The 27338-nt window shown below is 38.0% G+C and overlaps 1 protein-coding gene across 1 annotated transcript in view; it reads left to right on the top strand.

Moving 5' to 3' along the window:
• The window catches only part of cdkl5 (cyclin dependent kinase like 5), a 55833-nt gene that overhangs the window by 14150 nt on the left and 14345 nt on the right, over window positions 1-27338 (top strand). Inside the window, exons 7-17 of the mRNA XM_059355367.1 lie at window positions 12791-12836; window positions 12918-13054; window positions 14454-14574; window positions 14748-14807; window positions 15700-15790; window positions 20382-20484; window positions 21748-21834; window positions 22364-22444; window positions 22910-23085; window positions 24348-25198; window positions 25909-26243. Coding sequence (XP_059211350.1) covers window positions 12791-12836; window positions 12918-13054; window positions 14454-14574; window positions 14748-14807; window positions 15700-15790; window positions 20382-20484; window positions 21748-21834; window positions 22364-22444; window positions 22910-23085; window positions 24348-25198; window positions 25909-26243 — 2088 coding nt within the window. The remainder of the gene's footprint in view (window positions 1-12790; window positions 12837-12917; window positions 13055-14453; window positions 14575-14747; window positions 14808-15699; window positions 15791-20381; window positions 20485-21747; window positions 21835-22363; window positions 22445-22909; window positions 23086-24347; window positions 25199-25908; window positions 26244-27338) is intronic.

Here is a 27338-nt window from a genome sequence, read left to right as displayed (position 1 = left end):
ATTATTGGTGGGTAATGATAAACGCTAAAATAGAGAAATGGCACAAAGAGTCAAAATAATCAAACAAACTCGCAGAAATGTCTAAAAAGAGATTGTAAAAAAAAAAAAACACATTGTAAAACAACGACTTTAAACTCATACATCTATGCTTCTGTAAACTTGCAACAAGAAGGAGTCATGGCGGAGAAATTAGATTATCAGAATAGACAATTTCGGAGGCTAAAAACATCTTCAAATCCATGTTATTGTTATGAATGAAACACCAAACTGATGTCCTGACTTGATCAAACAGGAACGGGGTTAATGGCAGATTACCGCAACTATTATTAGCGCCTTCATTCAAGGCCTCATTAATAAAATGATGTGGAGTTTAATCTGAATGAAAGAAGGAGTTACAACAAAGGTGACCCACCAACAATCACATTACCTTTTTCATAATTTTACACATTTCATTACCACGTATGACACAGTTTACATGTAAAGTTAATTGATTCACATAGCCCTAGATACAATGTAATACAAACAATGGAACAGACATCATGGGTGAGACATAATTAGGAATCCATTAGGAACTGTCTGTACTTTTAGGTATTTCTGTTGTTAATGACACCCGTGTTTATTCACCAATTTATATTACTTCACCAACAGACCACATCAATATTTGTGATTATGGTCAGTCAAAAAGGGTAAGAAATCTGTAGCCTTTTTGCCTCAAACTCCCAAATAACTAGTAAAAGTAATCCCATGTACACAAATTTGAGGTAATCACACCATAATATTCTGTAAATAGATATGAGATGAATAAATATTGAAGAACCTGCCAGAAATTTACCCTTTCGAGACATTACTTTGCAGCTGTAGGACAGAAAGATTTATTAAAGACAGAGAAAAGGCGTCTCATAGTTTTGTTTAATAATTTATAACGTCAATGATGTATAAAAGGGAAAAATAAATGCTGAAAAATTGTACTTAATGATTATGTTAGGTGACCTTTACTTGGAGAAAACTCGAAGAAGTTGCAGCAGCTACAAAAAAACAAAAGCCATTTTAACATTTGATACAACTAAAAGAATCAGAGTCCTGTGTTCTTAAACTAATATTGTAAGAGATTAGTAAGGGCTAGCTTTGCAGTTCAATGGTTCAACAGATGAAGGGAGATGGACGTTTAAAATGCAGTTTTAATTGTCCCAAGAAAAAAAAAGAAGGGCATCGGTTTCAAGGAGTTTAACATCAGTGGGCTATAAGCTGTAGGTCGGTTATTTCAACTTTTCACCTAGAGAAACTGAGGACATATAAACCTTTGTAAAATCTTCTAATGTGTTGTATTAAGAGGATATTAATCTGGGGGACATATGACCCTGAGAACAAAGATACGCTGACGATCATTTATATCATACCACAGCTATTATTCTCAGCTCATCAAGCCTGCAGCACTATTTTCTGATACCAGACATCTTCTTTAGAAATAATGTCAGTCAAATTTTGTTAAGATAAAAATGTGACAAGGAATCTACGTTGATAATTGTTCCAAATCTTTATTTAGTTCTGAGAAAACAAAACAGAGAAGATTTGGGTATGCAGGAAATGCTGTTGGGGTAACCTTGCTTCATCAAAATGATGCTTATGTTCCAATTTGTTTCACCGATTTTATGTGACGTAAAATTACTGTTTTTGTCATTGGAGTGTGGTGCATTTGACAAGAGCAAGGAACAGCTTCAGTTGCCCTCACAAACTCTGAAACAGGACTGTCCGACAGCACGGTAAAGCAGTAAATATATTCTAAATATAGCGTACGCCTTTTTTTGTATGGCTAAAGTGTATTCTGCTGCTGCCCCTGTCCACAGCAGTACATATTTTAGCTCCTGTGTCAGTACTCGTGTGTGCTTCTCTAAACCGGGGGCGTGCCGACCGCCATCTACTGTAGGTAATAAACTGACTATGAATAAGTACCTCGTACATCCACATCCACATAATCCACTTTAAAAATCTTAACTCCGTTTAATGTGTATAGCTTGACCATTGTTGTATTTGCATCTTTACAAAGAAAACTGTCTAGTCCAGTTCTAGCGTCTTTTCAGAATAATACGGTATTAACTGTACATTTAAATAAATATAGTTGTAACGCCTGCAAATATAATAATGCCCACAAACGTAATAAACCATAAACGTAATAAAAATCTGCAGCTTTTAATGCAATAATCCCACAACGTCATACATTTTCCACATACGTAATAGCCACTGCCTACTACAAACATAACATGAGATTTCCCACAAATGTAATAACTATTACGCTTGCAGGGACTTATTACGTTTGCAATGAACGCAATGAATAATGGTCATTGTGGTGGTTGTTGTTGTTGTTGTTGTTGTTGTTTGTTTGTTTGTTTGTCTGTCTGTACACACACTACCGACCGTGGGTGCAAAATCGACACAGAGAGCCAGCAGCTGGATTTTGCACCCTCAGTCAGTATTAGTAGTGTGTGTAGAGGCAAACAAACAAACGACAACAACCACAACAACCATTATTCTTTGTATTGTTACATACATACATAAATAGTTATTACATTTGTGGGAAATCTCGTGTTACATTTGTAGTAGGCAGCGGCTATTACATTTGTGGAAAATGTATTACGTTTGTGGGATAACTCTATTAAAAGCTGCAGATTTTCATTACGTTTCTGGTTTATTACGTTTGTGGGCCTTACTACATTCACAGGCCTTACAATAGTTCTCAGGACTTTTCCAGCCATGAGTGTTTATGTCTGCAGGTATTCCTCTCAGGCTGCATTCAGCCCCAACAACCTCCAGCAATAACGTTGGACAGCTTGTTTGCAGCCTGAGAGGCAAACTAGTCCTCAGAGCTCCCTGCAGCACTCACTGCTGATTGTTAAGCTTATTGCTTTGAGCTCTCAGGGATAATTGAAGGCAACTCTGATTGTGTATCAACATTTTTATCAACTGAGATCTTTGCCTGTGTGGATTATGGTGGCTGAGCAGCAAGAGAACAATGTTCTAAGAGATTCGAGCAAGAAAATCAACCTGATTCTATGAAACTGAGGGGAATGTGCTCCCTCCCATCACCAGTGAAAATTACCCTCTGGTTGCTACAGGCGGATATTGTATTACAAGAGCAGAACAAGTCAGGAAAACAAATAAAATGTGTTGACAGTAAACATTGTGCTGGCACATTCAATATTGACGACTTTACACATTTATTTAACTAACAGCATTACTAATTATGTCACACTTAGAGACCCACCATAGACTTTTTTATATCTTGTCTTTGGGTGGTGGGGGGAGGGGGGGACCTGCAAACCTGAAGATTAATTTAAGTCATAAATCTGTAATAATAATTGTGCTGTGGTGAGGTGCCTATTCAAATGTTGAAAGTTGAGAGTGTATAATGGCTTAGATTTGATTTAAGTATATGAATTATATTTAATGATTATATTTAAGAATATGAAGGCCATTCTCACTCTCTATTATGTCACATAAGTTGTTATCAATTTTGGGGATGATACAATTTGTGACAGTTTTTCAATTTTCAACCACTGAAAAACAATTGTCAAAAATCCCTCCAAAACACCACAAGGCCACAAAGAGCACCTTAGAAAAATTAATGTTGTGATTTGCCACAAAAAATAATAATAAACAATTTAAATATTTCTGAAGAATTGCATTTTTTGGCAATTACTTCTGACCTGGAACATTTCTCAGAAAAACCCTTATTGTCAATATACATCTTCTAAATGCTTTAGGTCTCTAGTTTGTGGTTGTTAAGTTTCATGAGGTTATGGTTTTCCCTAGAGGTCACAGCAGTTCATTTTATACAGAGGTTAAGTTTCAAGAAATGTTCCCACTGCAAGGAAATAGCCACTAGGGACTAACATCATCATGAAAAATGATGAGTTAATTAAATTCACAAGAACCTCAGTTTTTTTACTCTTACCCAGTTTATGCCATTCCTAGACTATTTGGGCACCCCAGTATGTAGAAACTTTCAAATACACCATTTTCAGGATAGGCGAAAATAACACATTCACACTGAATGAGAAAAACTGCATGTTTTTCTACCCAAAACCTAACTGACAGAGACAGATAATTAACAAGGATCCTACTGATTACATGTAAAAAAAAAAAGCCATCACAAGAAACTGGTATGAGACTGAGTCGCCTACTGTACAACAATGGTTAAAAATTGCAAGAGATGTATATGTTGTGGAAAAAATAACTTATAAACTGAAAGAAAAATGTTGTTGCTACTAAATGGGAGAAATGGATAATCTATGACCCAGTGTAAAGAACCTAAGGACTGATATACAAGCAACAGGATATACTGCTGAGAATTAACTCTTGTAATCAAGGCAACTTTATTTTTCATCATTTATTTATTTATTTATTTATTTATTGTGTTCAATGGTAAATTTGTTTTGTAACTTCATAATGACCTAATATGCAAGTTAAATAGGTGTATTTAATTGTTCATTTTTTTGTACAAAATCAATAATAAAAAAAGTGAATTATAAAAAATCAAAACCTCATTTGATCAGCATAAAGTGGACATGCATGTCCGTAAAGGGGAGGTGAGTGGGTAGCCATAGAACCCATTTTCATTCAGATATATTAAGCCCAAGGTTAAGGGACCCCTTTATAAATAGCCTAACTTTAACTTTGCAGCATTTTATGACAAGATATAATATGGAGATCTGTAAAACTCTGCCTACTATACCCTCCTCAGCCTTAAATCTTATCCTCAGAAAGACTGGTACTGTATCTCTTTTCTTATTTATAGATTGTACCTATATACCAAGAATAGATTTCTCAGTTGTGGAAATACTTTCACCCTTCTAAACTGAACTAAGCTGCGTCAATCAATGATATTCTGTCATGAAGATTAATCTGTGTGGACAAAGCAACATTCATCTTTGACTGCATAGAAATACATATTTTTAGTCTAATTTCATATCATTCCTTCTGTCAGCACATTTATGAACATAATATATTTGTGAAAAACACCTCAGTCCACACATAGAGCGAGAGAGGACTACTGTGGGAGGAGTGACAGTCGCAGCAGAGTCAACAAGAGAGAAGAAAGGCATTTTTTAAATGTTTAATGCTGCTATTCTATTGTGTTTCTCAGAGAGAATTTAACATTAAGAAAATTTTGTCAATTGTTTCAGTTCTTTATTGTTTCTTGCACTCAATTTAAAGTGAAAGGGAAGTATGTGTAAAATTAAGATCAAAGATGTTTTTGATGGCACACACTTCTTCAGTAGCTTGTTACTGCATATACACTTTATGACAGTTGAAGGGGAATTTAAACTAAAGTGGGTTTATTCTTTATGGAGTACTATGAGTGCTTGGTGTTCATCCTGCGGCCCCTTTTCCATTACATGCCATTTGTGCATGTTTCTCTTATTTTAGGCTCCTACACTTGACCAAGTTTTCTCAACGCTGCACTTCATAAAAATTTCAAATGAGCCATAAATTATATACAATGTATGAAACTCTAAATATGCAAACGCCTGCATTCTGGAGACATGAACAAAATGACATGGTAGGCAGAACATGAGTGTTAGAGTGGAAGTTTCAACCCCAGCAGAGGCAGATAAAGATTAGGGGTGGCAGCAGCTCAGTCTGCAGGGATTTAGCTTGGGAACTGGAGGATAACTAGTCCCAGCATAGACCAAGTACAGAGTGTGGACTGGAAGCTGTAGAGGCGCTGGTTTACCACCTGGACACTGCTTAGTATGCACTGTACTGCTGCAACCAAGCAGCAACATCCAGGCCTAAGAAGTGAAGCTAATGCAGGAGTGCTTTACTCTTGCATTCTTTCTAATGTCCAGCAGGGGGCGACTCCACTGGCTGCAATAAGAAGTCAGATTCTAGGAAAGTCAATGAGAAAATGATCCCACTTCTCACTTGATTTAATACCTCAGTAACCATTTTCATAATGAGTTTATGGTCTCCAGTTCATGAAATTTAATAGTAACATTTTGGTTGTTTAGCATTTGTGCTAGCGTTAGCTGGTAACTCGTCCAGATGGTTACTTCTAGTTCCAAAAAACAAACAGATGGTGACAAATAAAATGCCAAACTCAAGGCTTCAAAACACAAACCAATGTGGGAGTTCATGGTGACTATGTCCACTTCTTTTATACAGTCTAAGGCTGCAGCCAGGCAGTTACCTCCCGGTCTGAGCAGTGAAGCAAATGTGGAAGTACCTTAAACCTGCATTCTTTCAAAAAAGTCCAGCAGAGGTCGACACCACCTTTGCTAAAGAAGTCTGGTCCTATCGGTCTCAATACAAAATGAGACTACTGCTCACTTGATTTATTAAGTAAAAATGCTCGTGGCAAGATCATGGTCTCAAGTCTTCTTCAATACAATATGATGTTAATTGTGTAAATAATGGTCCCATTTAGAAGAAAATAGATGATGTAGGGTATGCTTAGGGCTACCTTGTGATTGACATGTCGCTAACACAAAGATGGGGGTGCAGTGCAATGTCCTCAGTCTTCAGCTAGGTCCACCCATAGAGCCACTCCTTGGTCTCTTAAAATGCAAAACTGAGACTGCTTCCGAAGACAAGACGAAAGAAATGTGACAAACATTTCCACATTCAGTCTGTTATTTGGAGAATGCTTTGTGTTTCTGCTCTGATTAAGGTCTTTGTTTAAAATTAAAGCTTTGTTTAGGAGACAGATTTTCTTTATTTCAACACTAGATGAGAAGGGAAGAAGTATATATATATATATATATATATATATATGTATAAAAAAAAACAAGGTTCACTGATTGTTATATGCAACAACATGTTAGGTTTTATGAGAGAGAGAGAGCAGGAGAGATGGCAGCTTCTTGTTATTGATTATGACTCCTATTCTGTGTCATGAACGCACCAGGAGTTCAACTTCTGCGTGAAAAATCAAAGCCTGAGAAACAGAACCTACTACTACTGTGCGTGTGTGTGTATACACCACACGAAATATACTGTGGCTGAACCATAATATGTTTGCACAGCAAAAATAAACCAAAGCCAAGCCAACATTTTTAGGGATTCAGCATTTATTGATCTTGGTTTTTATTCTCTTTTTCTTTTATCTCAATCTTCTTTTGATTTAATTGGATGACAAATTGGGTCCTCAGCAAATCCTCATTCATAAAAATGTCGAAGCCAGCTGTCAAAGTGTGGTTATGCTAAATCTTTAATGTTGCAATAGGTTACTAAAAAGTGGCATGTGACAAGTTTCCCACTTATATAACAGTAGTAGCCAGGGATTCATTTTCACATGTAGAGCCAGAGACCATGGCAATAAAAGCTTTTTAGCTTTGCAGCGAGAGAACGGTTATTTTTACTTTTCTCAGCTGGAAGCAGGGCAAAAGAGAGAAGGGTGGCAGAGGGAGTGAGAGTGTGAGTCTGTGTGTGTGATGGAGAGGAGGAGATGCAGAGGGAGGTATTGAATACGGAGACTATGCTGATGGTAAATGGGTCACCCTGTTAGGAGTCGACAGCAGACCTGTATACGGTCGAGGGAATCACAGGCACCGGGCTAAAACCCAACCAGGTGAAGACACTCTAACTGTACTAACAGGGAATGGAATGCATTATAAATGTGTGTCCCTGTATATATTATTTATACTTTACAGTACAGTATGTGTTTGATGGAACATTTAATTAGCCGAGCGAATGTGTGCTCGTGTTTGTGTAATGTTCTGCCACTTTGTGGAAGTGTTGTATTAGCGTATGTGGGTGTGTGTATGTGGAGGCTTATGTGTTATCTTGAATTTGTGTGTTGGGAGTGACAATAGCCCAACCTACACACTAGCCGGTCTTTCCTGGCACCTATACATTATCTCTGTGCTGTACTGTAGTGCAGAAGTGATGTTAATTAATTTCATATGGTTCAAAAAGAGGAAATTCATCAGTGACTCTTTGATAATTAATCAAATGTTGAAACAGCTTATAAAAACATGGGGTTTTGCTTGGTTTTTAATTTTTTAAGCTATATACTTTTTTGTGTTTTTTGACTGCTGGTAAAACAATGTAAGCAATTCAAGGACATCAGCTTGATCTATTGTTACTTTTGATTCCCTGATGTAATCTCTGCCAGGCCTCTCCTCTCCCAAACAAAGAAGAGTTGAATGTCACTTTGTTTGCCCCAGCCTGCTGTTTTATTCCTTTTCCCAAGAGTATTATACTGTGGGCCTGACCTAGTATGCTGTGATTTATTCCACTGGTATCACGGCCAACTTTAGTGGATCATAACATATCGGGTATGGAATTTATCTGCAGATGCTCTGATTAATAATGAGACCAAACTTTTCTGTGGATGTCAAAGGCCAAATTGTGGCCTGCAAAGCTTGTTTTTATTCAAGCCAATTGCTGTCATTTATTGGTAATCCCTACTGGCAATGAGAAGTCTGCAATCAATGATGGTATAAAACAGATAATAAAATAGGTTTTTTAGGTTTTTCAAAAAATTGTGACTGTGTGAGAACAAAACATTAGAACATAAGAAGTTTTTAAGCATGCAGTCATAATATGCACCAAAATTTAGGAGGCTAATGCACAATCCCCTCCAGGTTTACACCTCACGGACTGGATTATTATCAAAAGATAGTTGACAGAAGGTCTTAGTCAGTGATGATTGTTAGTTGTTTCTTCTTTAAATTAAGTATATATTGTTTTATCCTGACTCCGTCTTTGAAGAGCATAACATCTGAGGTGTGGTCATTTCACAATGTCCAACACTGACATACATTTAATTTTCTGGAAAACTAAGTGGACCTTGAGTTAAAAGTGTTTTGCCAAATTGAGAAACTGATGCTAGTTAAAATCATCAGATATATAATCCAGTAAATTAAATACCTGAAAAATCAAGAAACTTCATCACACTGATGCAAAAATGGTATGGTAATTCCAACATTGTCAAATGTATATTGTCTCTATGTATATATCATTGTATCACCCACCACCTGCTGTCACCTTTAAATTTAGGCCCTGTTCACACGAGGACGGTCTGAACAGAAGACGCAAAAGTGGCGTCGCGTCTTCACTTTTTCTTCCTCGTTTAGACAAGCATTTTCGGGAGGAAATCTGCGTGCACACGGTGACGCAAAAGTGTGTGAAATTCGATTGTATGCAGCCAGGCGGCATCACTTAAAGCGATAAGAGCATCTTTGGGCATGCAGAAGTTTTCACGCCACACATTTTCATCGGCTAATCCTTCCACAAAGTTATCCACCATCCACTAGATCTCCCAGGTCTCGTTCACAGCCGTCTGGCTCGCCTCCGACGAATTGCTGCATCCAAAATGTGATAGAGGTAATTACAGATCGTTCTCTGTTCACTAATACTATCTGTACATATCCTGTACATTTGGTGGAAAGACTCCTGTAAGTTTATTAGAGCTGCCAGAGCAGCTTGAAGGTCCGACGCATGGAAATAATCCCACGTTTGTTTATTTTCCTGTACTGGAGCATGTGACGTAAACACATACGTGACGTGAGCAGATCTGAGCAGAGTTTTGCGTCTTGGCAGTGTAGACGGACACGATACGGCGGAGCGTATTTAACTTTTCCACTTTGGAGGGTGGTTTCAGATTTTTGCGTCTTTAAGCCCCAAAAACGCCGTCACCGTCTAAACGAAAGGCACTTCCGATAAAATATTTTGTCGTTTTCACCCGCGAGCGTCCTCGTGTGAACGGGGCCTTAGTTGATGCCAAAATTGCACACAGGTTTTTGTTCACATTTAAAGTTAGCAGCATGGTAAACTGAAAGTAGCTGGTGGAGGTCTTTAGCTTGCTGAAGATTTTATGCGCAAAAGTCAAACTTTTGGCTAAATGTGCAACAAAGCAACTATCGAAGGAAATAAGCAGAGCCCCACCTTGAACACTGTATCCAGTTCTCATCATACATCCATGCCAACGTGCCCTTTGGTGGCGTAACAGTTAATATGGTTCCTCTCTCAATACACATAACATACTACTAATAAATATGTCCCATAGATCTCATGAGCTCGAAGCCAATCAGATGAACGGTTGTCAAGAAATTTGAAAGGGCAAACAGAGAGACAGACAGAGACTCCTTCCATTTTAGTTATATAATAATGACCTCTATCTAATAGACATGTACTTATTTTAAAACATAAGTGCAGCCGCATCACCACTTCTATAGCACAGTGTGTGGTATTTGTCACGACATGGTACGGTAAAACATTCATGCCTGATGTGAAACTTTCAAGCTTTGCTATTTTGTGTAATGTGACAATCAGGCGCTGCTCTTGTCCTCAGCAGAAAATTAGCAATCCCAAGGCTATTTTTAGGTGTGCTGACTTGACAGCAGCTCAAGAGGTAAACCCACGGAGGTCAGGGACGCCACACATGAGCACAAGCATCATCAGCACATTGAAATGTGCTGCCACAGAGATGGAAATGTCGCATGTGCTGTATGTGTGTTTTTTTATTTTGCTAGGCAAACACATTAAATCCCCAAGTTTGCTGTTCAGATGTGTTTCTCTTCACTGGGAACTGTAACTTTACTCTCAGGATTAAGAAGTTAGAGCTGTTAATCCGTGTTGTTTCATTTTATCGTCTCTCGCGTAAAAATAAAAAATAAAAAAGCGTGCTTAGTTGAACAATTGTGCTTGTGTGAGCCGCAGCGCTGGCAGCGGCGTGCTGCTTGTCACCGCGCAGCCTCTTCTCGACACTGAGGCCGACTCTGTTGTCTTACCCGCCGTGAACAAAAGGACAATAAAGAACATGAGCGTATCAGAGGACAGAGAGAGACAGGCCTGTATGTTGTAATTCCCTCTGGACTGATGTCGTCACCTACTCCAGCCTCAGAGTCAAACATTAAGACTGAAGAGACGCTTTTCCCATTCTATCGATTATGTGGGCAAATATATTCCCAGAATTTAGAAATTGAAACAACTTGCCGGAAAACAATAAATCCATCTGACAGGTTTAGTTCAAACTTGACTCTATTTGTAAGACTCTGCTCAGCAATAGATGCATGTATAAAATTGTCGCTATTGTCAGCAAAATATGCTAGACATTAAATGGATTGTGAAAAAAGCTCATGCCTGCAGTTCATGTAGGTAGCTTCACTTCATAAAAAGAGACATGTGTGTGCTCAGAAACCTCAGGAGCTGATAAATAAAGGCCAAAGCAGAAATGCTAACAAATTCCAGTTCCCCACATGGCCACTTGAGGCCGGCTCCCAAACCGAGTCAATCCCCATAGACACTCATGTTAAAATGCCCAACTTGACAGCAGAAATAAAACATGTTTACGTTTGTGTGATTCCCTGACTCCCATGTGAATGTTTAGGTTTATTTTGCACAGTTAGAATTACATAAAATTACAATGATAACAAATAGTGTAAAGTGCAAGGAGAGGCAGAAAACCCAGATGGGCTTATTTAAAACCTCCATCCAAAATGTCATAGTTAAAATAAAGTAATAACAAACTGATAATGAAAAAACACATATGTATAACATCAACAACAAGTAAGGTAGCTAAATAGATCCAACGTGCATTTATGCATCTATGCATTTATAATGTTCAGTTTGCAAAAACATATCTGACATTTTTTGAAGCCTAAAAACTATCATATTGACTTGTAAAATAACTGCAACAAAACCTACGCTTTTATCATTTTCCAGTGAAACTGAAGAATATAAACTTGATGTCTAAAGCTGCAGTACAACCTTTGGAACAAAGCTACGGTAGATCTCTGAATCTGCTCCTGCTTTAAAATTTAGAAAGGTCAATCGAGCAACCTGCAGGAACCTACGATGCATATTAACTATGCCAAGGATGTTTTTTGTGTAAATGCCCTGTGGTAAAATAATTGAAATGAGTGCACACAGCTTGGCTCTTCTGTTGGCGCTGCCAGCAACTTGGGCACACTTTAATTCTTCATGTTAAGAGTTGGCAGGAAATGAATTTAAATCCATTCCTCCCTTTGGACACCTTGACAAATAATTTCTATATCTTCCGTCTAATTTTAATGTTTGAGGCCCTTTTCTGTCCATCTTCGAAATTGTCTGAGGCCTTTGTTTAACTCCATAACAATCAGAATCAGAATCACTTTTATTGCCAAGTAAGGTTTCACATACAAAGAATTTGCTGTGGTATTAAATATACATATATATATTAAGGAAACAAGTACTTTGAATCAAAATACAGCAGCTTAAATACAAAATATGAAGAATAGAAAAAGTAATATATCCTTATATCAATAAATACATTCATGGAAAAAATTATTTGATTTGACCACCCTTGTTTTCTCTAATTTCTTGTTAATTTTAATGCCTGGTACAACTAAAGGTACATTTGTTTGGACAAATATAATGATAAAAACAAAATGGCTCATAAAAGTTGAATTTAAGAGCTGATATCTAGACATTTCCATGGTTTTCTTGTTAAAGATTTTGGTTTTTATCAAGAAAACCATGGAAAATGTCTAGATATCAGCTCCTAAATTAAACTCGTATCAGCTGTTTTTGTTGTTATCATTATACTTGTCCAAACAAATGTACCTTTAGTTGTACCAGCCATTACAATTAAAAAGAAATTGAAGAAAACAATGGTATTATATTTTTTCCATGACTGTATATAAAAGATATCAACAGTAGAAATGATATGTACAAATGTGGAGTTTAGCTGCAAACAGGAATGTGCAAGTTAGATAAGAGGATGTGCATATGTTAATGTAACGTGTAGAGGGTGGGGGGAGTTGAAGTCTTTTGCCTTAACGCAATTCACGTCTTCATATCTTCGCAGGAAACCAATGAGCTGGTGGCCATTAAGAAGTTCAAAGACAGTGAAGGTGAGTGATGGAGATAGTGAGGGAGGGGAGGAGAGAGAGAGAACGGCGGTTTCATTTCTGTCTCTTTTAATTTCTCCACAGAAAATGAGGAGGTCAAAGAGACGACGCTTCGGGAGCTGAAGATGCTTCGGACGCTGAAGCAGGACAACATCGTGGAGCTGAAAGAGGCTTTCCGCAGGAGGGGGAAACTCTACCTGGTCTTTGAATATGTCGAGAGGGTCAGCTCAACACTATCATTACTATTTCATGCTTTGCACACATTCATTCTTGCACTACATATCTCCACTCTGCTGTATCTGGGCTCCAAGTTTCAGGATGTTGAGACAGCTCAGTTAAGCATAAAAAAAGGATCACCATGGCAACATATGAACTATGCTGTTGGTGAATAATGGTATTCCCCACTGTGTTGCCAGGGTATCCAGCCAAGTGTTTATTTCATGACAGGTTTTATCTTGCTACTGTACTCCAGTCATTTTAGCATGGCTTCCCCTCTTTTGCTCCCCTGGTTCAGGGTTTAAAAAGAAAAACAAGGCCAGGGGGAGGAATCCCCACTGTAAGAAATATCTAGAACAACAACATTAATATTTTAACCTCTTTCACTGCACCCTTCCTACCATAGATACGTAATAAGCATGAGATACCTATTCAAATGTTTACAGTTTAAAGTGTAAAAGGGCTCAGAACATTATGATCGGAGTACACGAAGGCCACTCCCATGCTCTAGTATGTCTCATAATTTGCTGTAGAAATGTTTGGGCTGATACCATTTGTTTCACAGATTTTGTGCTGAATGTAACAATATTTAAGTATTGATGAAATGGTCTAAATTTGTCTGAAATACCATGTTGAGACACCAAGACCTTAAGGAACAAGTTTTGATTTGGTATCACTTGACATTTTGAAGAAATCTGCAGGAATAGGATGGTAAGCTCTTCTCTTCCTTAAACTGCAGAGAAACATCCTTATTGTCAATATATCTGGGAAATCTAGTCAAACATCATCTGGATGCTTTAGATCTCTAGATTGAGGTTGTAAAGTTTCATGAGGCTGTGATTATCCTCAAGGTCACAACAGATCATTTTATACAATGAGGTCAAGTTTTAAGAAATGCTCTTACTACAATGAAATGGCTACTTCATGTGTGATGACTAGCACGTCACACGTAAATAAAATTGGGCTGATTGAATCCACAAGAGTCTCAGCTTTCCATTTATACCTAATTCATGCAATTCCAATACTGTTTGGGGACCCCAGTATGCAGAAAAAATAAATATGCCATTTCTAAAATAAGCACAAATAAAATACTGCATGGTTTTTGTCCTCTGTGTCTGTAAAGGGGAGGTTTGTGGGTATCCATAGAACCAATTTTCATTTCGATATCTTGAGGTCAGAGGGTCAAGGGACGCCTTTGAAAATGCTTAAAGTTACCTTAACCATGGAGCGTTATTTAACCTCCCTTTCCAACAAGATATTATGACATGGATGACCAATGGTTTCCTCACCCTGAGCCTGCTACAGCCTCTTAAAGACAGTCATTTTAAACACAACAAATGCAAGTTTTCATCAAGCCAGTTAAACCTGCAGCTGCACATCCAAGCCCTTTTTTGTGTTTTGCAGAACATGCTGGAACTTTTGGAGGAGCTGCCCAACGGCGCACCACCTGATAAAGTGCGCAGCTACATCTATCAGCTCATCAAAGCCATCAACTGGTGTCACACAAATGAGATAGTACACAGAGGTGAGGAGTTTATCTTTGTTCCTATTTTTACATCTCTGCTGCAAAAATATCAGTGTCACTTAGCCTGGCGTTGAGTCTCAAAGTCACATTTTTTTAATGCAAAATCAGGGTCGTGTTTTTATGCTGTTTTTCCGAACAGTAAATTGACTTTTTTTTCTGCATCTCTCTTCCAGACATCAAGCCAGAAAACCTCCTTATCAGCTCGGAGGATGTACTCAAACTATGTGACTTTGGTGAGTCTTTGCTCTTCTCCTTTTGCTTTTTACAGCAGCATGTTAAATTAAAAAGATTTACGCGTGCAGTGCAGTAAAACCGAAAAGTTTCTTGCACGTTTGCCTCGTCAAATAACGGTAATTGCTTGTAAAATCAAGGTATTTGTTTCACAGACTGAATCTGCTTGTACTTGTGATTAATTAGACATTGTCCGGTATGTGTGGATTTATTATAATGCTGTCAAATTATCTGTGATTTTTGCAAAAATATCTGTGATCTCGGTTTTGCCAGTTTGGTTTCTTGGGCTCAGTTCTGTGTGAAAAATCCCACCGTTAATTTGTCACCTTGTAAGTTGTATGGATCAATTCTGCCTCTGGGAAGCAGCCAACCAGCTCTATAAAACATGCTCCTGTGGTTGTTGTCACAATGAATCTGCCAAAGTAACATTCCAAGAAAGTCAGGTTAATGTAAAGCCCCTGTAAAATACTCACAGCATAGTTTTTTATTTTATTTTTTTTTTTTTTTTACAGATTCCCAGGTTGTTAGCAAAATCACACGGTCCGTTAACGTTGCATAAGTGGCTCATGCAACCCTACAGTGTCAGCTGGGATGAGATTTGTTTGTTATTCACTGTTGGAACTGCATGGCATTCTGTTTATTGTGATTTTTTTCGTGCTTAAAATGGACTCCCTGTACACCAGTTATCTCAGCCCGCCTGCAGTGACATAACTAATTAGAGTCTGGTCACATGGGATGATGGCCATGTTGTTACTGTAGCTGTCCAAATGATTTGAGTGCTGACTGTACTTTATTCTTTCCAATTAGACATTTATATTTATCAGAGTACTGGATGTCTAGAATACGCAGTCAGTTTCTATGTGATGTTTTCATTTCCATCTTTCTGTGGTTCAGGTTTCGCTCGTAACCTGTCTGAAGGGACAGATGCCAATTACACTGAGTATGTGGCTACAAGGTGGTACCGCTCGCCTGAGCTGCTGCTGGGGTGAGTCTGTGTCTCTGTGTGTGTGTGTGTGTGTGTGTGTATGTGTGTGTGCTTGTGTGTAGGAGACTACGTGAGAAAGAGAAAGGGATCTCATTCCGTTGGCTGTCTCTCAGCATTTATTTTTTTTATCTCCTCATAGCACCAGCTATTGTATAACATGGTATCAGGCAGGAACACTCTGATCCATCACTTTCTCTCCCAAAACCTCAATTCAGCATACAGAGCACCGATCCAATACCAGTGCTCTCATAGCCACAAAATTCATCAAACTGACTGTGTAGAAGTCAATAAAATAATTTTTATGTAAGGTGACGTGAAGTTGAAAGATTGCTCAGACATGAGTTGAATCAACAGCATGCCATGACTAAACAAAAGTGTTGTTTTAGTTTTTAGTGTTGTTAACAAATGATAATGATACCAAAGAAACTGTAAATAAAGCAACCCACCAGTGTGACAGATCCCAAATGTGTTGGTTGAATATAACGTTTCAAAGGACCTAGAAGTTACCAGGAAAGGGAAGTTAGGCTTTTGGTAGTTTTTGGAGGTTTTGCAGAACTTCAATATAAAAACGAGCCTTTTAATTGTGAATTTGTTTGTGGGGAAATAAGGCTGTCACAATACCAGAATTTAAAACTTCTACACAATATAGCTATTCTTAAATAATGAAACTTGACACCTCTTTCTATACCATGGCAAAAAGATTTCTTATTTCTACACACAGTGCTGGTACAGAAAACATCACTGAACACATAGAAACACATTTGTGGCAATATAATAATAATAATAATAATAATAATAATCCGATTTTAGATCTGTGATTCTTTGTGGTTTTGTCCAACTGTATTTTGAATACTGTTAAATCTATAATAAATTAAAATCTGATCAGTTTAAACATGTGATATCAAAAAAGTATCAAATTATTGATACTTCTGAAAACCTCGATGGGGAAAATGCACATAAAAGAGCAATACAAGGTCATCTGGCATGTTTGGTTGAAAGTATGCCTATGTAATTGCATTGTAACCATGTACTGCATTCAGCAGCACACTCTTATATCACATGTACAGATCATTTCGCTTCATCCCATTAAATGAGATTCAGTAGAAATACAACCCTCTGCATCCTCCACCACATATGCAGCCCACACTGCTGCCAACACTACTGCACTGTCTGAGCCAAAGCACTACATGCTTTCATGTAAGTATTGATTATATTACTGTAGTGAATATATTTTGTATTTTGTATTATATTCCAGTTAACCTGCAGATAGTAGTCTATAGCAAAATACAGAGTATAACTTGTTAACACCTTCTGCAAGTTCGCTCTTTACCATGTGGGATGTAGCTTGACTAAACATGCTAATTTAGGAGTTGTAGTTATTATTCTTCCCTTGTTTCTTTACTTTTGTCAATTTTTTTTTCCTTTAAAAATAAGTTTTCACACAGCCCACACTGTTTTCAAGACTCTTTTACCCATAGCACATTTAAAAATGTATGTATTTGACAAATTAATGGATATATTGGCGACTTGATGGAATATATCTGCTTATAATATGACAAAAGGTTTCTATCAGCATATAAACCTACATACAATATACATACAACCAGAGCAAATAGCCCCTAAATTTCTATTTAAATGCAGTTATTTCCCATAAATTCTCCATAAATTCCTGTTTTTATTCCTATGTAAAGTTTCCAACTCCTGGAGATTTGCAACCCTAGTCTAAAATAAACTGGCATTGTGGATAAGTGCACCTCTAGTATGAGATAGTATAAGTTGTTTGACAAACAACTGTCTGAAAATGCTTGAATTTTAATGTTGAATTTCAAGGTTTGAATCCTTGTAAATGCTTGAAATTCTTACTGTATTTCTCTTGCAATCTGACCATAGATATCCACATTTTCAATGGAAAAAATATATAAACTGAATATGAAATGAATCTAAAATGAAGACCGCTCTGCCTGCGTCTCACCTGCTCTACCCTGTATCTTCTTACTGAAGGGAGTTTTTCTAATTCCTAGGGGATGTGAGGGCTCCTGAAGTAGGCCTATTTGTGGGGCTTTCCTCCAAGTTTGGGTAGTGTATAGTTCCACCAGCTGCCACTTGATGATTTTTGTGAGCTTACTTTTGCTCCTAGCCCCTACATTCCCATACCAGTATGTTTTATGAGATTAACAAACTACTTTTTGTTGTTAAAAGTGTAATATCATTGCTGGTGGTATGGTTAAGTGAAATTACCCCTTTTAGTATCGAAGTACTCATCTAAAACATGACATTTACAACCGTTGAAAGGTACTGAAAAAGCTTGAAAATGGACCTTGAAAGTCCTTGAAAAGTGCTTGAATTTGACCACTGAAAAAGTGTACGAACCCTGTATAACAATAGCAGTTCTGCGTTCAACAAACCTTCAGGCGTCCATGGCGGAGTTACAGGAAGTCTTCAGAGAAGCGAGCAGCAGCAGCTTAAGTTACAATAATAACATTATGCAGGAAAACGACTTCTCTGCTCTCAGCTGTCATTCCTAATTCATCAGCTCACCTTCAGTACAGCTTCACAGTTCTGTGTCCAGTCATATCTAATGTGTCAGCAGCTCAAGGCCCATTTCTATGCTCTGGTTTTTACCTAATCTATTTATTATAACACATATTATGGTTGTCATTTCTTTTTTATTTCTTTTAGTTTTTATTGTTTCTACCTTTGATATTTATTATTCTTTTTATATTTCTTTAATTTGTTTTTGTCCATGTGCCGTATATCTGCTGACCTTATTTTTAATAAATATTTATTTTATACATAATACAAACAGGCTACACGGTGGTGTAGTGGTAGAGGGTCGGCGGTTCGCCTCCCGCCTGCGGCTCTTCTGTGTGGAGTTTGCATGTTCTCCCCGTGTCAGCGTGGGTTCCCACCGGGTACTCCGGCTTCCTCCCACAGTCCAAAAACATGCACTTAGGTTTAATTGGGGACTCTAAATTGCCCGTAGGTGTGAATGAGAGTGTGATTGTCTGTCTCTATGTGTCAGCCCTGCGATAGTCTGGCGTCCTGTCCAGGGTGTACCCCGCCTCTCGCCCAATGACAGCTGGGATCGGCTCCAGCCCCCGCGACCCGATTGCGGATAAGCGGTTAATGGTAATGAATGAATGAATGAATGAATAATACAAACATACATTTTATATAGGTACAAATAATTTATAATAATAATAATTATTATTATTATTATTGTTATTATTATTATTATTATTATTATTATTATATTGTCCCTGTTTTGTGAAATCATCTTTAAAATATCAACTTTTATTAGGTAAAGAAACAGCCCTGTTTTCAACTTTTTTTGAATTATTATTATTTATTGATCTTAAGAAAAAGAGAATTTTCACTATTTTCTACAGAGGCTTAATACTTCAGTTTACCTGAAAAACACTAAATATTATTTAGTTCTTTTTTAGTAAAAATGTATTTTTTATTTAATTTACTTTTTTTTACTTTTTATTTACTTATGTTTTTACTTTTTAATATGCATTATTTAAATGCCTTGTGTGTGTGTGTTTTCATCTTGTGTTATTTCTGTTTTTTTCTGTTGCACTACTAAAGTCAAGTTTACTTGATAATTATCAAAATAGCTGCCAATATATTTATTTTCAGTTTCAGCTCCAGTAGAAATGCAAATATATATATATATATATATATATATATATATATATATATATATATATATATATATATATATATATATATATAATGTGTGTGTGTTGATCTTGAGTGATCTGTTTCATTCTGAAGAGTCAGCTTTTTCAAAACAAACATGGCTCAGTTCAAAATTTTGTTTCAAAACAAATCTTCTCATCTCTTCTCTGACATGATTTTGACATCAGATGATTTGCTACCACTACACTTCATAGTGATGTATATAATATAAATAATATAATTGTTAATGTGGAGGTCAAGTCACATAAAAAAAAACATCTCCCAGCTCTATACTATTGCGTTACTTTTCTTCTATTCATTTTGTTTTCTTTATTATTATGTTTTATATCCATATTATTTTTGTGTCTTGTGTATTTTCTGTCTTCACCTTTTTCATCAGACGGCAGGGGAGACAGATGTTATTCTTTGCCCCAAAAAGAGGCGATGATTCACCTGCTTCAACATTGAGACACGAACCATCGTGCACTCTCCGTACCTGAGCCCAAATGTCTGATTTGCAGTTGTTTTTGTTCCTTATATTGTTGTTTTTTATCTTTTTTGCTGCATTGAATGTCCATTCTAGCTTGGAGACAGCTGAACGTCATCTAGCCTCACTGCTGTAGCCTGATTTAGTAAATGCCCTGGAACATTTATTGAGACGCCGTTTGAATGCCGCCCACTCAAATACTCTCTCCCTCCAACACCACCGCTCCTCTGCTTCTCTGCTGCCAGATCTCTCGCCATTTCTCACCAGACTCCTCAGCTCCGTTCTCTCAGAAATGACCATCTTCTTTATGAGCGTCTCCATCAGAAACGCAGCATCCATCTTTTTGTTTTACTGCACCACATAATAACATCATCACCAGCCTCGTAATCATCGAAATATTATCTTCTCTCTCCCTCTCAGGGCTCCCTATGGGAAGGCGGTGGACATGTGGTCAGTGGGGTGTATCCTCGGGGAGCTGAGTGACGGGCAGCCCTTGTTTCCAGGGGAGAGTGAGATAGATCAGGTTGGTAATGAAACAAGTGGTCCGTTAGTTAAAATGAATCTACAGTGAAACAGCATTTGTAGATCTTCACTTCTCCTCTGTGAAGATTTGTAATTTTTCACAAAGTTATGGGCGTGTCAACAATAAAAATTTTAAATGACCATATTTCCTGAACGGTAAGTCATAGAAATTTGATTTCACATCTGGCGTGTTCAGCGACCCCAAATTAGGTCACACGCCATCCACTTTCAAGTCTCTACCACCTACGGTTCCAGAAATATTGGCCAAAAACGGAAATCGGAAATTTCCGGGGTTTTTTTATTCTTACTTTTGATAGGAAGGAGGGTGGGCTATACGTGTCGGGCGTGGCCGAAATAGGGGGGGTAGACACTAATTGGACACTTGTGGGAGGTACCGTTGTTGAGTTAAGGGCGTGTCAAAAATCCCCAAAGCAATACATGTAAAAGGTGAAAATTTTACTAAGTGTCATATCCAAAGTGAGACTTTCTTGAATAACTCGAGAAAGCTAATTCGTAGGGTTAGGGTTAGGTGATAGGGTAAAAGGGGTAATTGGGAATTCCCTGTAAGCGAAAAATTCTAACTTTTGATTGGAAGGTCGTAGAGACACGTGGGTGGGCTCTGCCTGTCGTGCGTGACCGAAATAGGGGGGTTCCTCTTATAGTTTTTTTTAATTGCTAATGTTGAAATGTCAAGAAAAAAGTTGAATTACAATGTTGAGAATAAAGTTGAAATAAAATGTATTATATAATAATACAATACATTACAAATGTATCAAATGTTACAAATCTGTGAATATCTTTCCAACTTTATCGAAAACGTTTACTTTATTCTCGTTATTTAGACTTTTTTCTCGAAATGCATAATGGAAAAAAAATCCTCCTAATTATTTTTTTCTCCTACCTGGCTATAAAAATAGCAGTCCTTTCATTGCCAGTTACAGAAGAGGATTGCTCTACTAATCAGTGGCTGTTGTATCGAGTCACATGATCTGCATAAGCACATACAGTTTGCCCAGTTTTCATGGAAATGTACATTAGAAGTTCAAATTTCTTATTTCCTTGTGGATTTCTTGTCCAACGTCAGCCTAAAGGGTCATTGTTGACCTTGGACACAGCAGCTTCACCTCTAAATTGCGTTATTTTGTGAACTGCTGTTTCCAATGTCAAGAATTAACTCTGCTGCTCAATATTGATAAAATGAAAGACTTTAGCATTAAATCTACTGTCACACTGTTGAAACTATGCTTCATTTATCTCCCTCCAGCTCTTCACCATTCAGAAGGTTTTGGGGCCACTTCCTGCAGAGCAGATGAAACTCTTCTACAACAACCCTCGCTTTCATGGAATCAGGGTAGGAAACATTTCTCTTTCATCCTTTCTATTGTGCTTCTTCTTCTTCTTCTTCTTTCTCCTCCTCCTCTTCCTCCTCCTCCCTGTTTCGTACCTCCTTTCCTTCTCTCTCCAGCTCAGTCTCCTCTCTCTCTCTCTCTCTCTCTCTCTCTCTCTCTCTCTCTCTCTCTCTCTCTCTCTCTCTCTCTCTCTCTCTCTCTCTCTTGTGGCAGTGTTCCCAGCACCATGACTGAGTGGATTGCTATGACTCATGAGATAGGTGGTTGGTGTTCAGTTTAGCAGCAAGAGAAAATGTCCCAGAAGGCCGAAGACTTTGTGTGCAAGCGTGTGTGTGTGTGTGATTTGGTCGTTTGTTTAGTGTGATCCAGTGATAGATTTCTGTGTGATTTGAACTGAGAGCTAGTTTTTATGCTGGCAGGAACATCTATTGTATGTTGGAAATCCTAATTTTCAATGTACACATTTTTTTGTTTTGATATGAATTTGATCCAGTGTGTGTGTGTGTGTGTGTGTGTGTGTGTGTGTGTCAGTTTCCCTCAGTTACTCATCCTCAGACTTTGGAGAGAAGGTACCAAGGCATCTTGTCTGGTTTGATGTTGGATCTGATGAAGGTAAAAGGACATGATGCATCTATCCACTTATATTACTGTCAACCTTTGTCAGAAATGATTACAGGTGCATCTCAATAAATTAGAATATCATACAAAAGTTTACTTATGTCATTTATTCAATTCTAAAAGTGGAAATAACACATTATATAGATCCATTACACACAGAATTTAACATTTCATATCTTAATTTATTTAATTTCCTCTAATTATAATGATTATGGCTTACATTTAATTAAGACCTCAAATTCAGTGTCTCAAAAAAAATTGAATATTACAAAAGTTGTATTTTAAAAAGTATGTTTAATATGGAAATGTTGGCCTCTGAAAAGTATGTCCATCTATATGACTCAATATTTGGTTGGGGCTATTTGACTTGAACTTCTGGAAATGGACTTTTCCATCATATTCTAATGTATTGAGATACACCAGTATTTGTATTGATAAACACATGTTTTTTCTCATCAGAACTTGTTGCTGCTAAACCCCACTGAGCGTTATCTGACGGAGCAGAGTCTGAACCATCCGGCCTTCCAGCCTCTGAGGCAGGCGGAGAGAGAGAGGCCTCCTCCTGCGTCTCCCAACCCGCCACGCTCCTCCAAGAGGAAAACACACCATCATGGAGAGAACACAGTCCCCACCAGGTCAGATTATTTTTTTATTTCACTTCATCAACTCTGGGACTGAGGCTGGATGATATACACTACCAGTCAAAAGTTTGGAAACACCTCTTCATTCTGTGTTTTTTATTTATTTTCTATTATTTTCAACATTGTAGATAAATATTTTTAATCTGAGCTATGATGAAACACATATGGAATTATGTGGTAAACAAAAACATGTCGAACATGTGTTTTTATTTTAGATTCTTCAAAGTAGCCAAGTTCTGCTTTGATGGTATCAAACAGATTAAGAAGGCAAGAAATTCAACAAATTAAAGGCACACCTGTTAATTAAAAAACATTCCATGTGACCAGCTCATGAAACTGATAATAAAATAAAAATAACTGAAGTGTGCAAAGCTGTCAGCACAGCAAGAGGTGGATACTATGAAGAATCTAAAATATAAAACATATTCTGGTTTGTTTAACACTTTTTCCTTATTTACTACATAATTCCGTATGTGTTCTTTCATAGTATGTCTTCAGTAATAATCTACAATGTTGAAAATAATTAAAATTAAAATTAAAACCATTGAATGAGAAGGTGTGTCCAAACTTTTTGTGTAAAAGTATTAAAAAAATCTCTTTATTATGTCAACTTATCATGCAACCCAAGCTGGGATCTTTTGAACCTCTTTGAAATCTGTTTATTTTTCCCCAAATTCTGTTTTAATTATAACTTAATAACTCAAGAATTCATGTGCAATTATGACAAACTAAAATCACATAAATGTCTCATAGAATAAGATTTTTTTTTTGTACACAGTCACCCATAAAGTTGGAATAAAATATTATTTACCTCTTCCCATGAAATTATTTCACAGTTTGATTTATTAAATAGTTTTTATTAAATTCCTTCTTAGTCTTCACTACATATATGAGTCTGGAAATACAGTCAAAAAATATTGTTGATTGATATCAGCTCTTAAATTAAACTCTTATGAGCTATTTTTGTTGTTGTCATCAGGATTTTTAAAATAAAAAATAATGTGAGTTTTTAGGTTGCATTTGATTCAAAGTAGCTCAAAGTTTTAGTTCTGACTTTTTTTTATTATTATTATTATTATTTCTATCGTAAACCACGTTAAGTTTTTTTGGTGGAGAGACTGAACAGTTAAAGCAGCAGTGGGATTGTTGGAATAAGACTTGAGGGAATTTTTTTTTTGCAGCTTCGTGCAACGTTCACAAAGATTTGGACTGTAAGATGAAGTATAATAAAACTCAAGTGTTATCTGTCCCTGCAGGAGTCACACGAAGAGTACGAGCCGTCGCTCGAACAGCAAAGAGTGTTCCAGCCTCCCTCGACATGGGGACCTCCACCACCTCAGCAACAAGAGTTTCCTCAACGGTAACAAACCAAACCCGTCCAGTTTGAGTCCCACGCTCCACCCCAAAGCCCAGTACATGTCCCAGACCCTCAATCGCTCCGCCTCATCCAACAAAGACCTGGCTAACAACAACCTGCCGCACCTTCTCAGCCCCAAAGAAGTCAAAGGCAAGACAGAGTTCGATTTCAACTTGGGACCGTCCCCAAAGCTGTCCGACCAGGGGCACGGGGCAAAGTACGGCCACAGCAAACCCAGCTCGTCTCGCTCTCAGCAGCAGCAGCAACAGCAGCAGCAGCAGCAGCAGCAGGCCAGCCGCCACACCTTCCTGGAAGGCAAGACCAACACACTGCAGTCTGGAGCGGAGAAGCAACATGGCAGACACGCCCACAGTATGGCCGACTCTGCCCACGGATCCATGTCCTCCTCTTCGAAGAGTTCAGCCTCTTATCTCAGCCTGTCAAAGAGCCACAGCGCGCTGAGTGACGCCAAATCTGTCGGGAACCTCAGCGACGGTCGACTCCATCCTGATGACCCAAACGCCAACACCACGGCAGGAGTGGGACCAGGGGCCCGCTTCTTCCCTGCCAGCTGTTTAGACCTCAACGCCCCCTCGGGTCCCCAGGGGCCTCCCGGCAGCCCCTCGGCTCGACACAGCGATCGATCCGGCCACAGCCCCGCCTCTCGTAGCAGCGGTAATGTCCGCATGGAGAGCAGCACGTTGGACTCCTCATCCAGACACAAATCCAGACATAAACCTCTGGCACCAGGTACGTTTGAGAGTCAAATTTGTATTCAGGATACAACTTCATCGTGTACAGAATAAAGAATGGAAATTTGCTTCAAGCACCCTTTTTTTCAATATTTTTGAAGGTCTTAAAGTATTTATATCCAGTGCATCAAACACTAGGTCCCCACACCTCACAAATAGAGAGAAATTACAAAAACAGAAAGCCAACCAACAATCATATTGCCTTTTATGTCTATATTCCAGACAGAAAAAAATCAGAAGGGTTTTAGAGCCCATGTCTTCATCCAAACCTTGCCAATGATCGCCAAATGTTATTGAACTTTTCACCAGAGACAGCTCTATTACAGCAAATGTTCTTCAGCTAGTTTAAAAGCAGGTGGAACAACACATTTCAGTTTTTACAGGATGTTTGTGTGAAAATACCAGATCTTTTGACTTAAAATCACTCAAGGAGGGTAAGCTGGTAGAAGCACAAGTTAAGGTTCAGTCGTCTTAATTCAAGTCACTCACAATCAAGTCCTCTACATGATACGAGGTTTATAGAAATGTGACTTAAATATTACAATAGGACATGTAAATATTGGCAAGTAATATACTAAAAAATAGACTGGGTGCTGCCCTGTGTTTTCCTGTATTAACCCTGACTTTTCACAGTTTATCAATAAAAATAATCAATCGTGAAAATAATCATTACTTGAGGATCTAATGACTTTGATCTCTTCGCTCCAGAGGAGGCCGGTGCTCCGGAGCTCTTAGACCCGGGGGGGATGCCCTCCACTCACACTTTGCCTTCCCCACACGAGTCTTATCATTACGGCCTGGGCTACACCTCCCCCTTCTCCTCTCAGCAACGGCCCCAACGCCACTCTATGTACGTGCGGAGGGAGCGCCACCGACCACACGGGATCGAGAGTGGGATGCAGGGCTTGCCTCCACCGGGGCAGGCGATACCGACACGTGCCAGTAGCCTGCAGCTCTTGTCCCCCCAGCTGCAGCACCGGACCACCCTCACCGGACACTCAGTGAGCTCCTCCAGAGAGGACTGCACCGACGACATGACGAGGGTTAGTGGCAGACAGTCCTGTTAGTGCCATGGTAGTTAAAGGAAACATTCACCCTGAAATACCGACACTTACACTGTAAAAAGGTTCCATTATAACAGGACCTGAGACGGAAAATCCACAGAATCCAAAATAACTTCTGAAAGCACAATAAAAAAAACAAACAGACACATGAAAGACAGATATAGGATTTTGGAGGCCGATGCCGATACTGATTTGAGAGGAGAAAATTCATCAATAAGCAATATGGCGGCCGATACAGTCCTTTTTTGAGCTGAAATAAAAATAGACCTCCTTTATGTGGATTGCGCACCAGTTTTTCACCACTCTGCAAAGGCACCCAGAGAGCTAATTTTCCATCCAATAAACTTTATAAAATATTATTTATCATGATTATAGATTATACAAACAATGTATTACATTGTCAGCCAATTCTATAAATGATAACTGAGGAAATAAAGAATAAATAGGCTAAAGAAGAATAAATAAGAATAAAGTAAATATAACTGAATATACATCATTACTGTTCAGTGTCAGTCAATTGTTGATTATTTAAAAATGATTGAATTGATTGATTAATAGCTGACACCATTTCTAAATCACACCAAGCAATGTTCTCTGCATTATATATTGTGTAAAAAAAGTTTTCATAACGGCACCGCGGTACCAGACAGCATATACACTGATATCGATTGGCCTTTGACCGGCCAATATCGGCCGATAATATCAACCGATATATCTGTCGCGCTCTGAGACGTACCACTACAAAATAAACACAAATGCATAAATCAAACACTTATTCCAAGAGCTCAGGAGCCACAAAGCAACACTATATAAATACTCCTGATTATTTAATAAAATACCAAACATAAGTTAGGGACCTAAATTAAAAACTTTAATACCTTTAATACCCTTACTGTTGAGCTTTTCTAAAGAAGTATAGATAAATCTGTTCCACCATCACTCTCCAACTGATACATTAAAACCTACATCTGAACAAAACAGATTAATGCCATTTACTAGGAAGTAATGAAAGTGAATAGAGAAAGATTAAGGGGGGGGAAAAATCCCATTTCCTTACATGCATGAGTGTCTAAG

This window comes from Centropristis striata, chromosome 2, assembly GCF_030273125.1.
Source record: "Centropristis striata isolate RG_2023a ecotype Rhode Island chromosome 2, C.striata_1.0, whole genome shotgun sequence".
Classification (NCBI taxonomy): domain Eukaryota; kingdom Metazoa; phylum Chordata; class Actinopteri; order Perciformes; family Serranidae; genus Centropristis; species Centropristis striata.
This window is presented reverse-complemented; position numbering and strand designations above follow the sequence as displayed.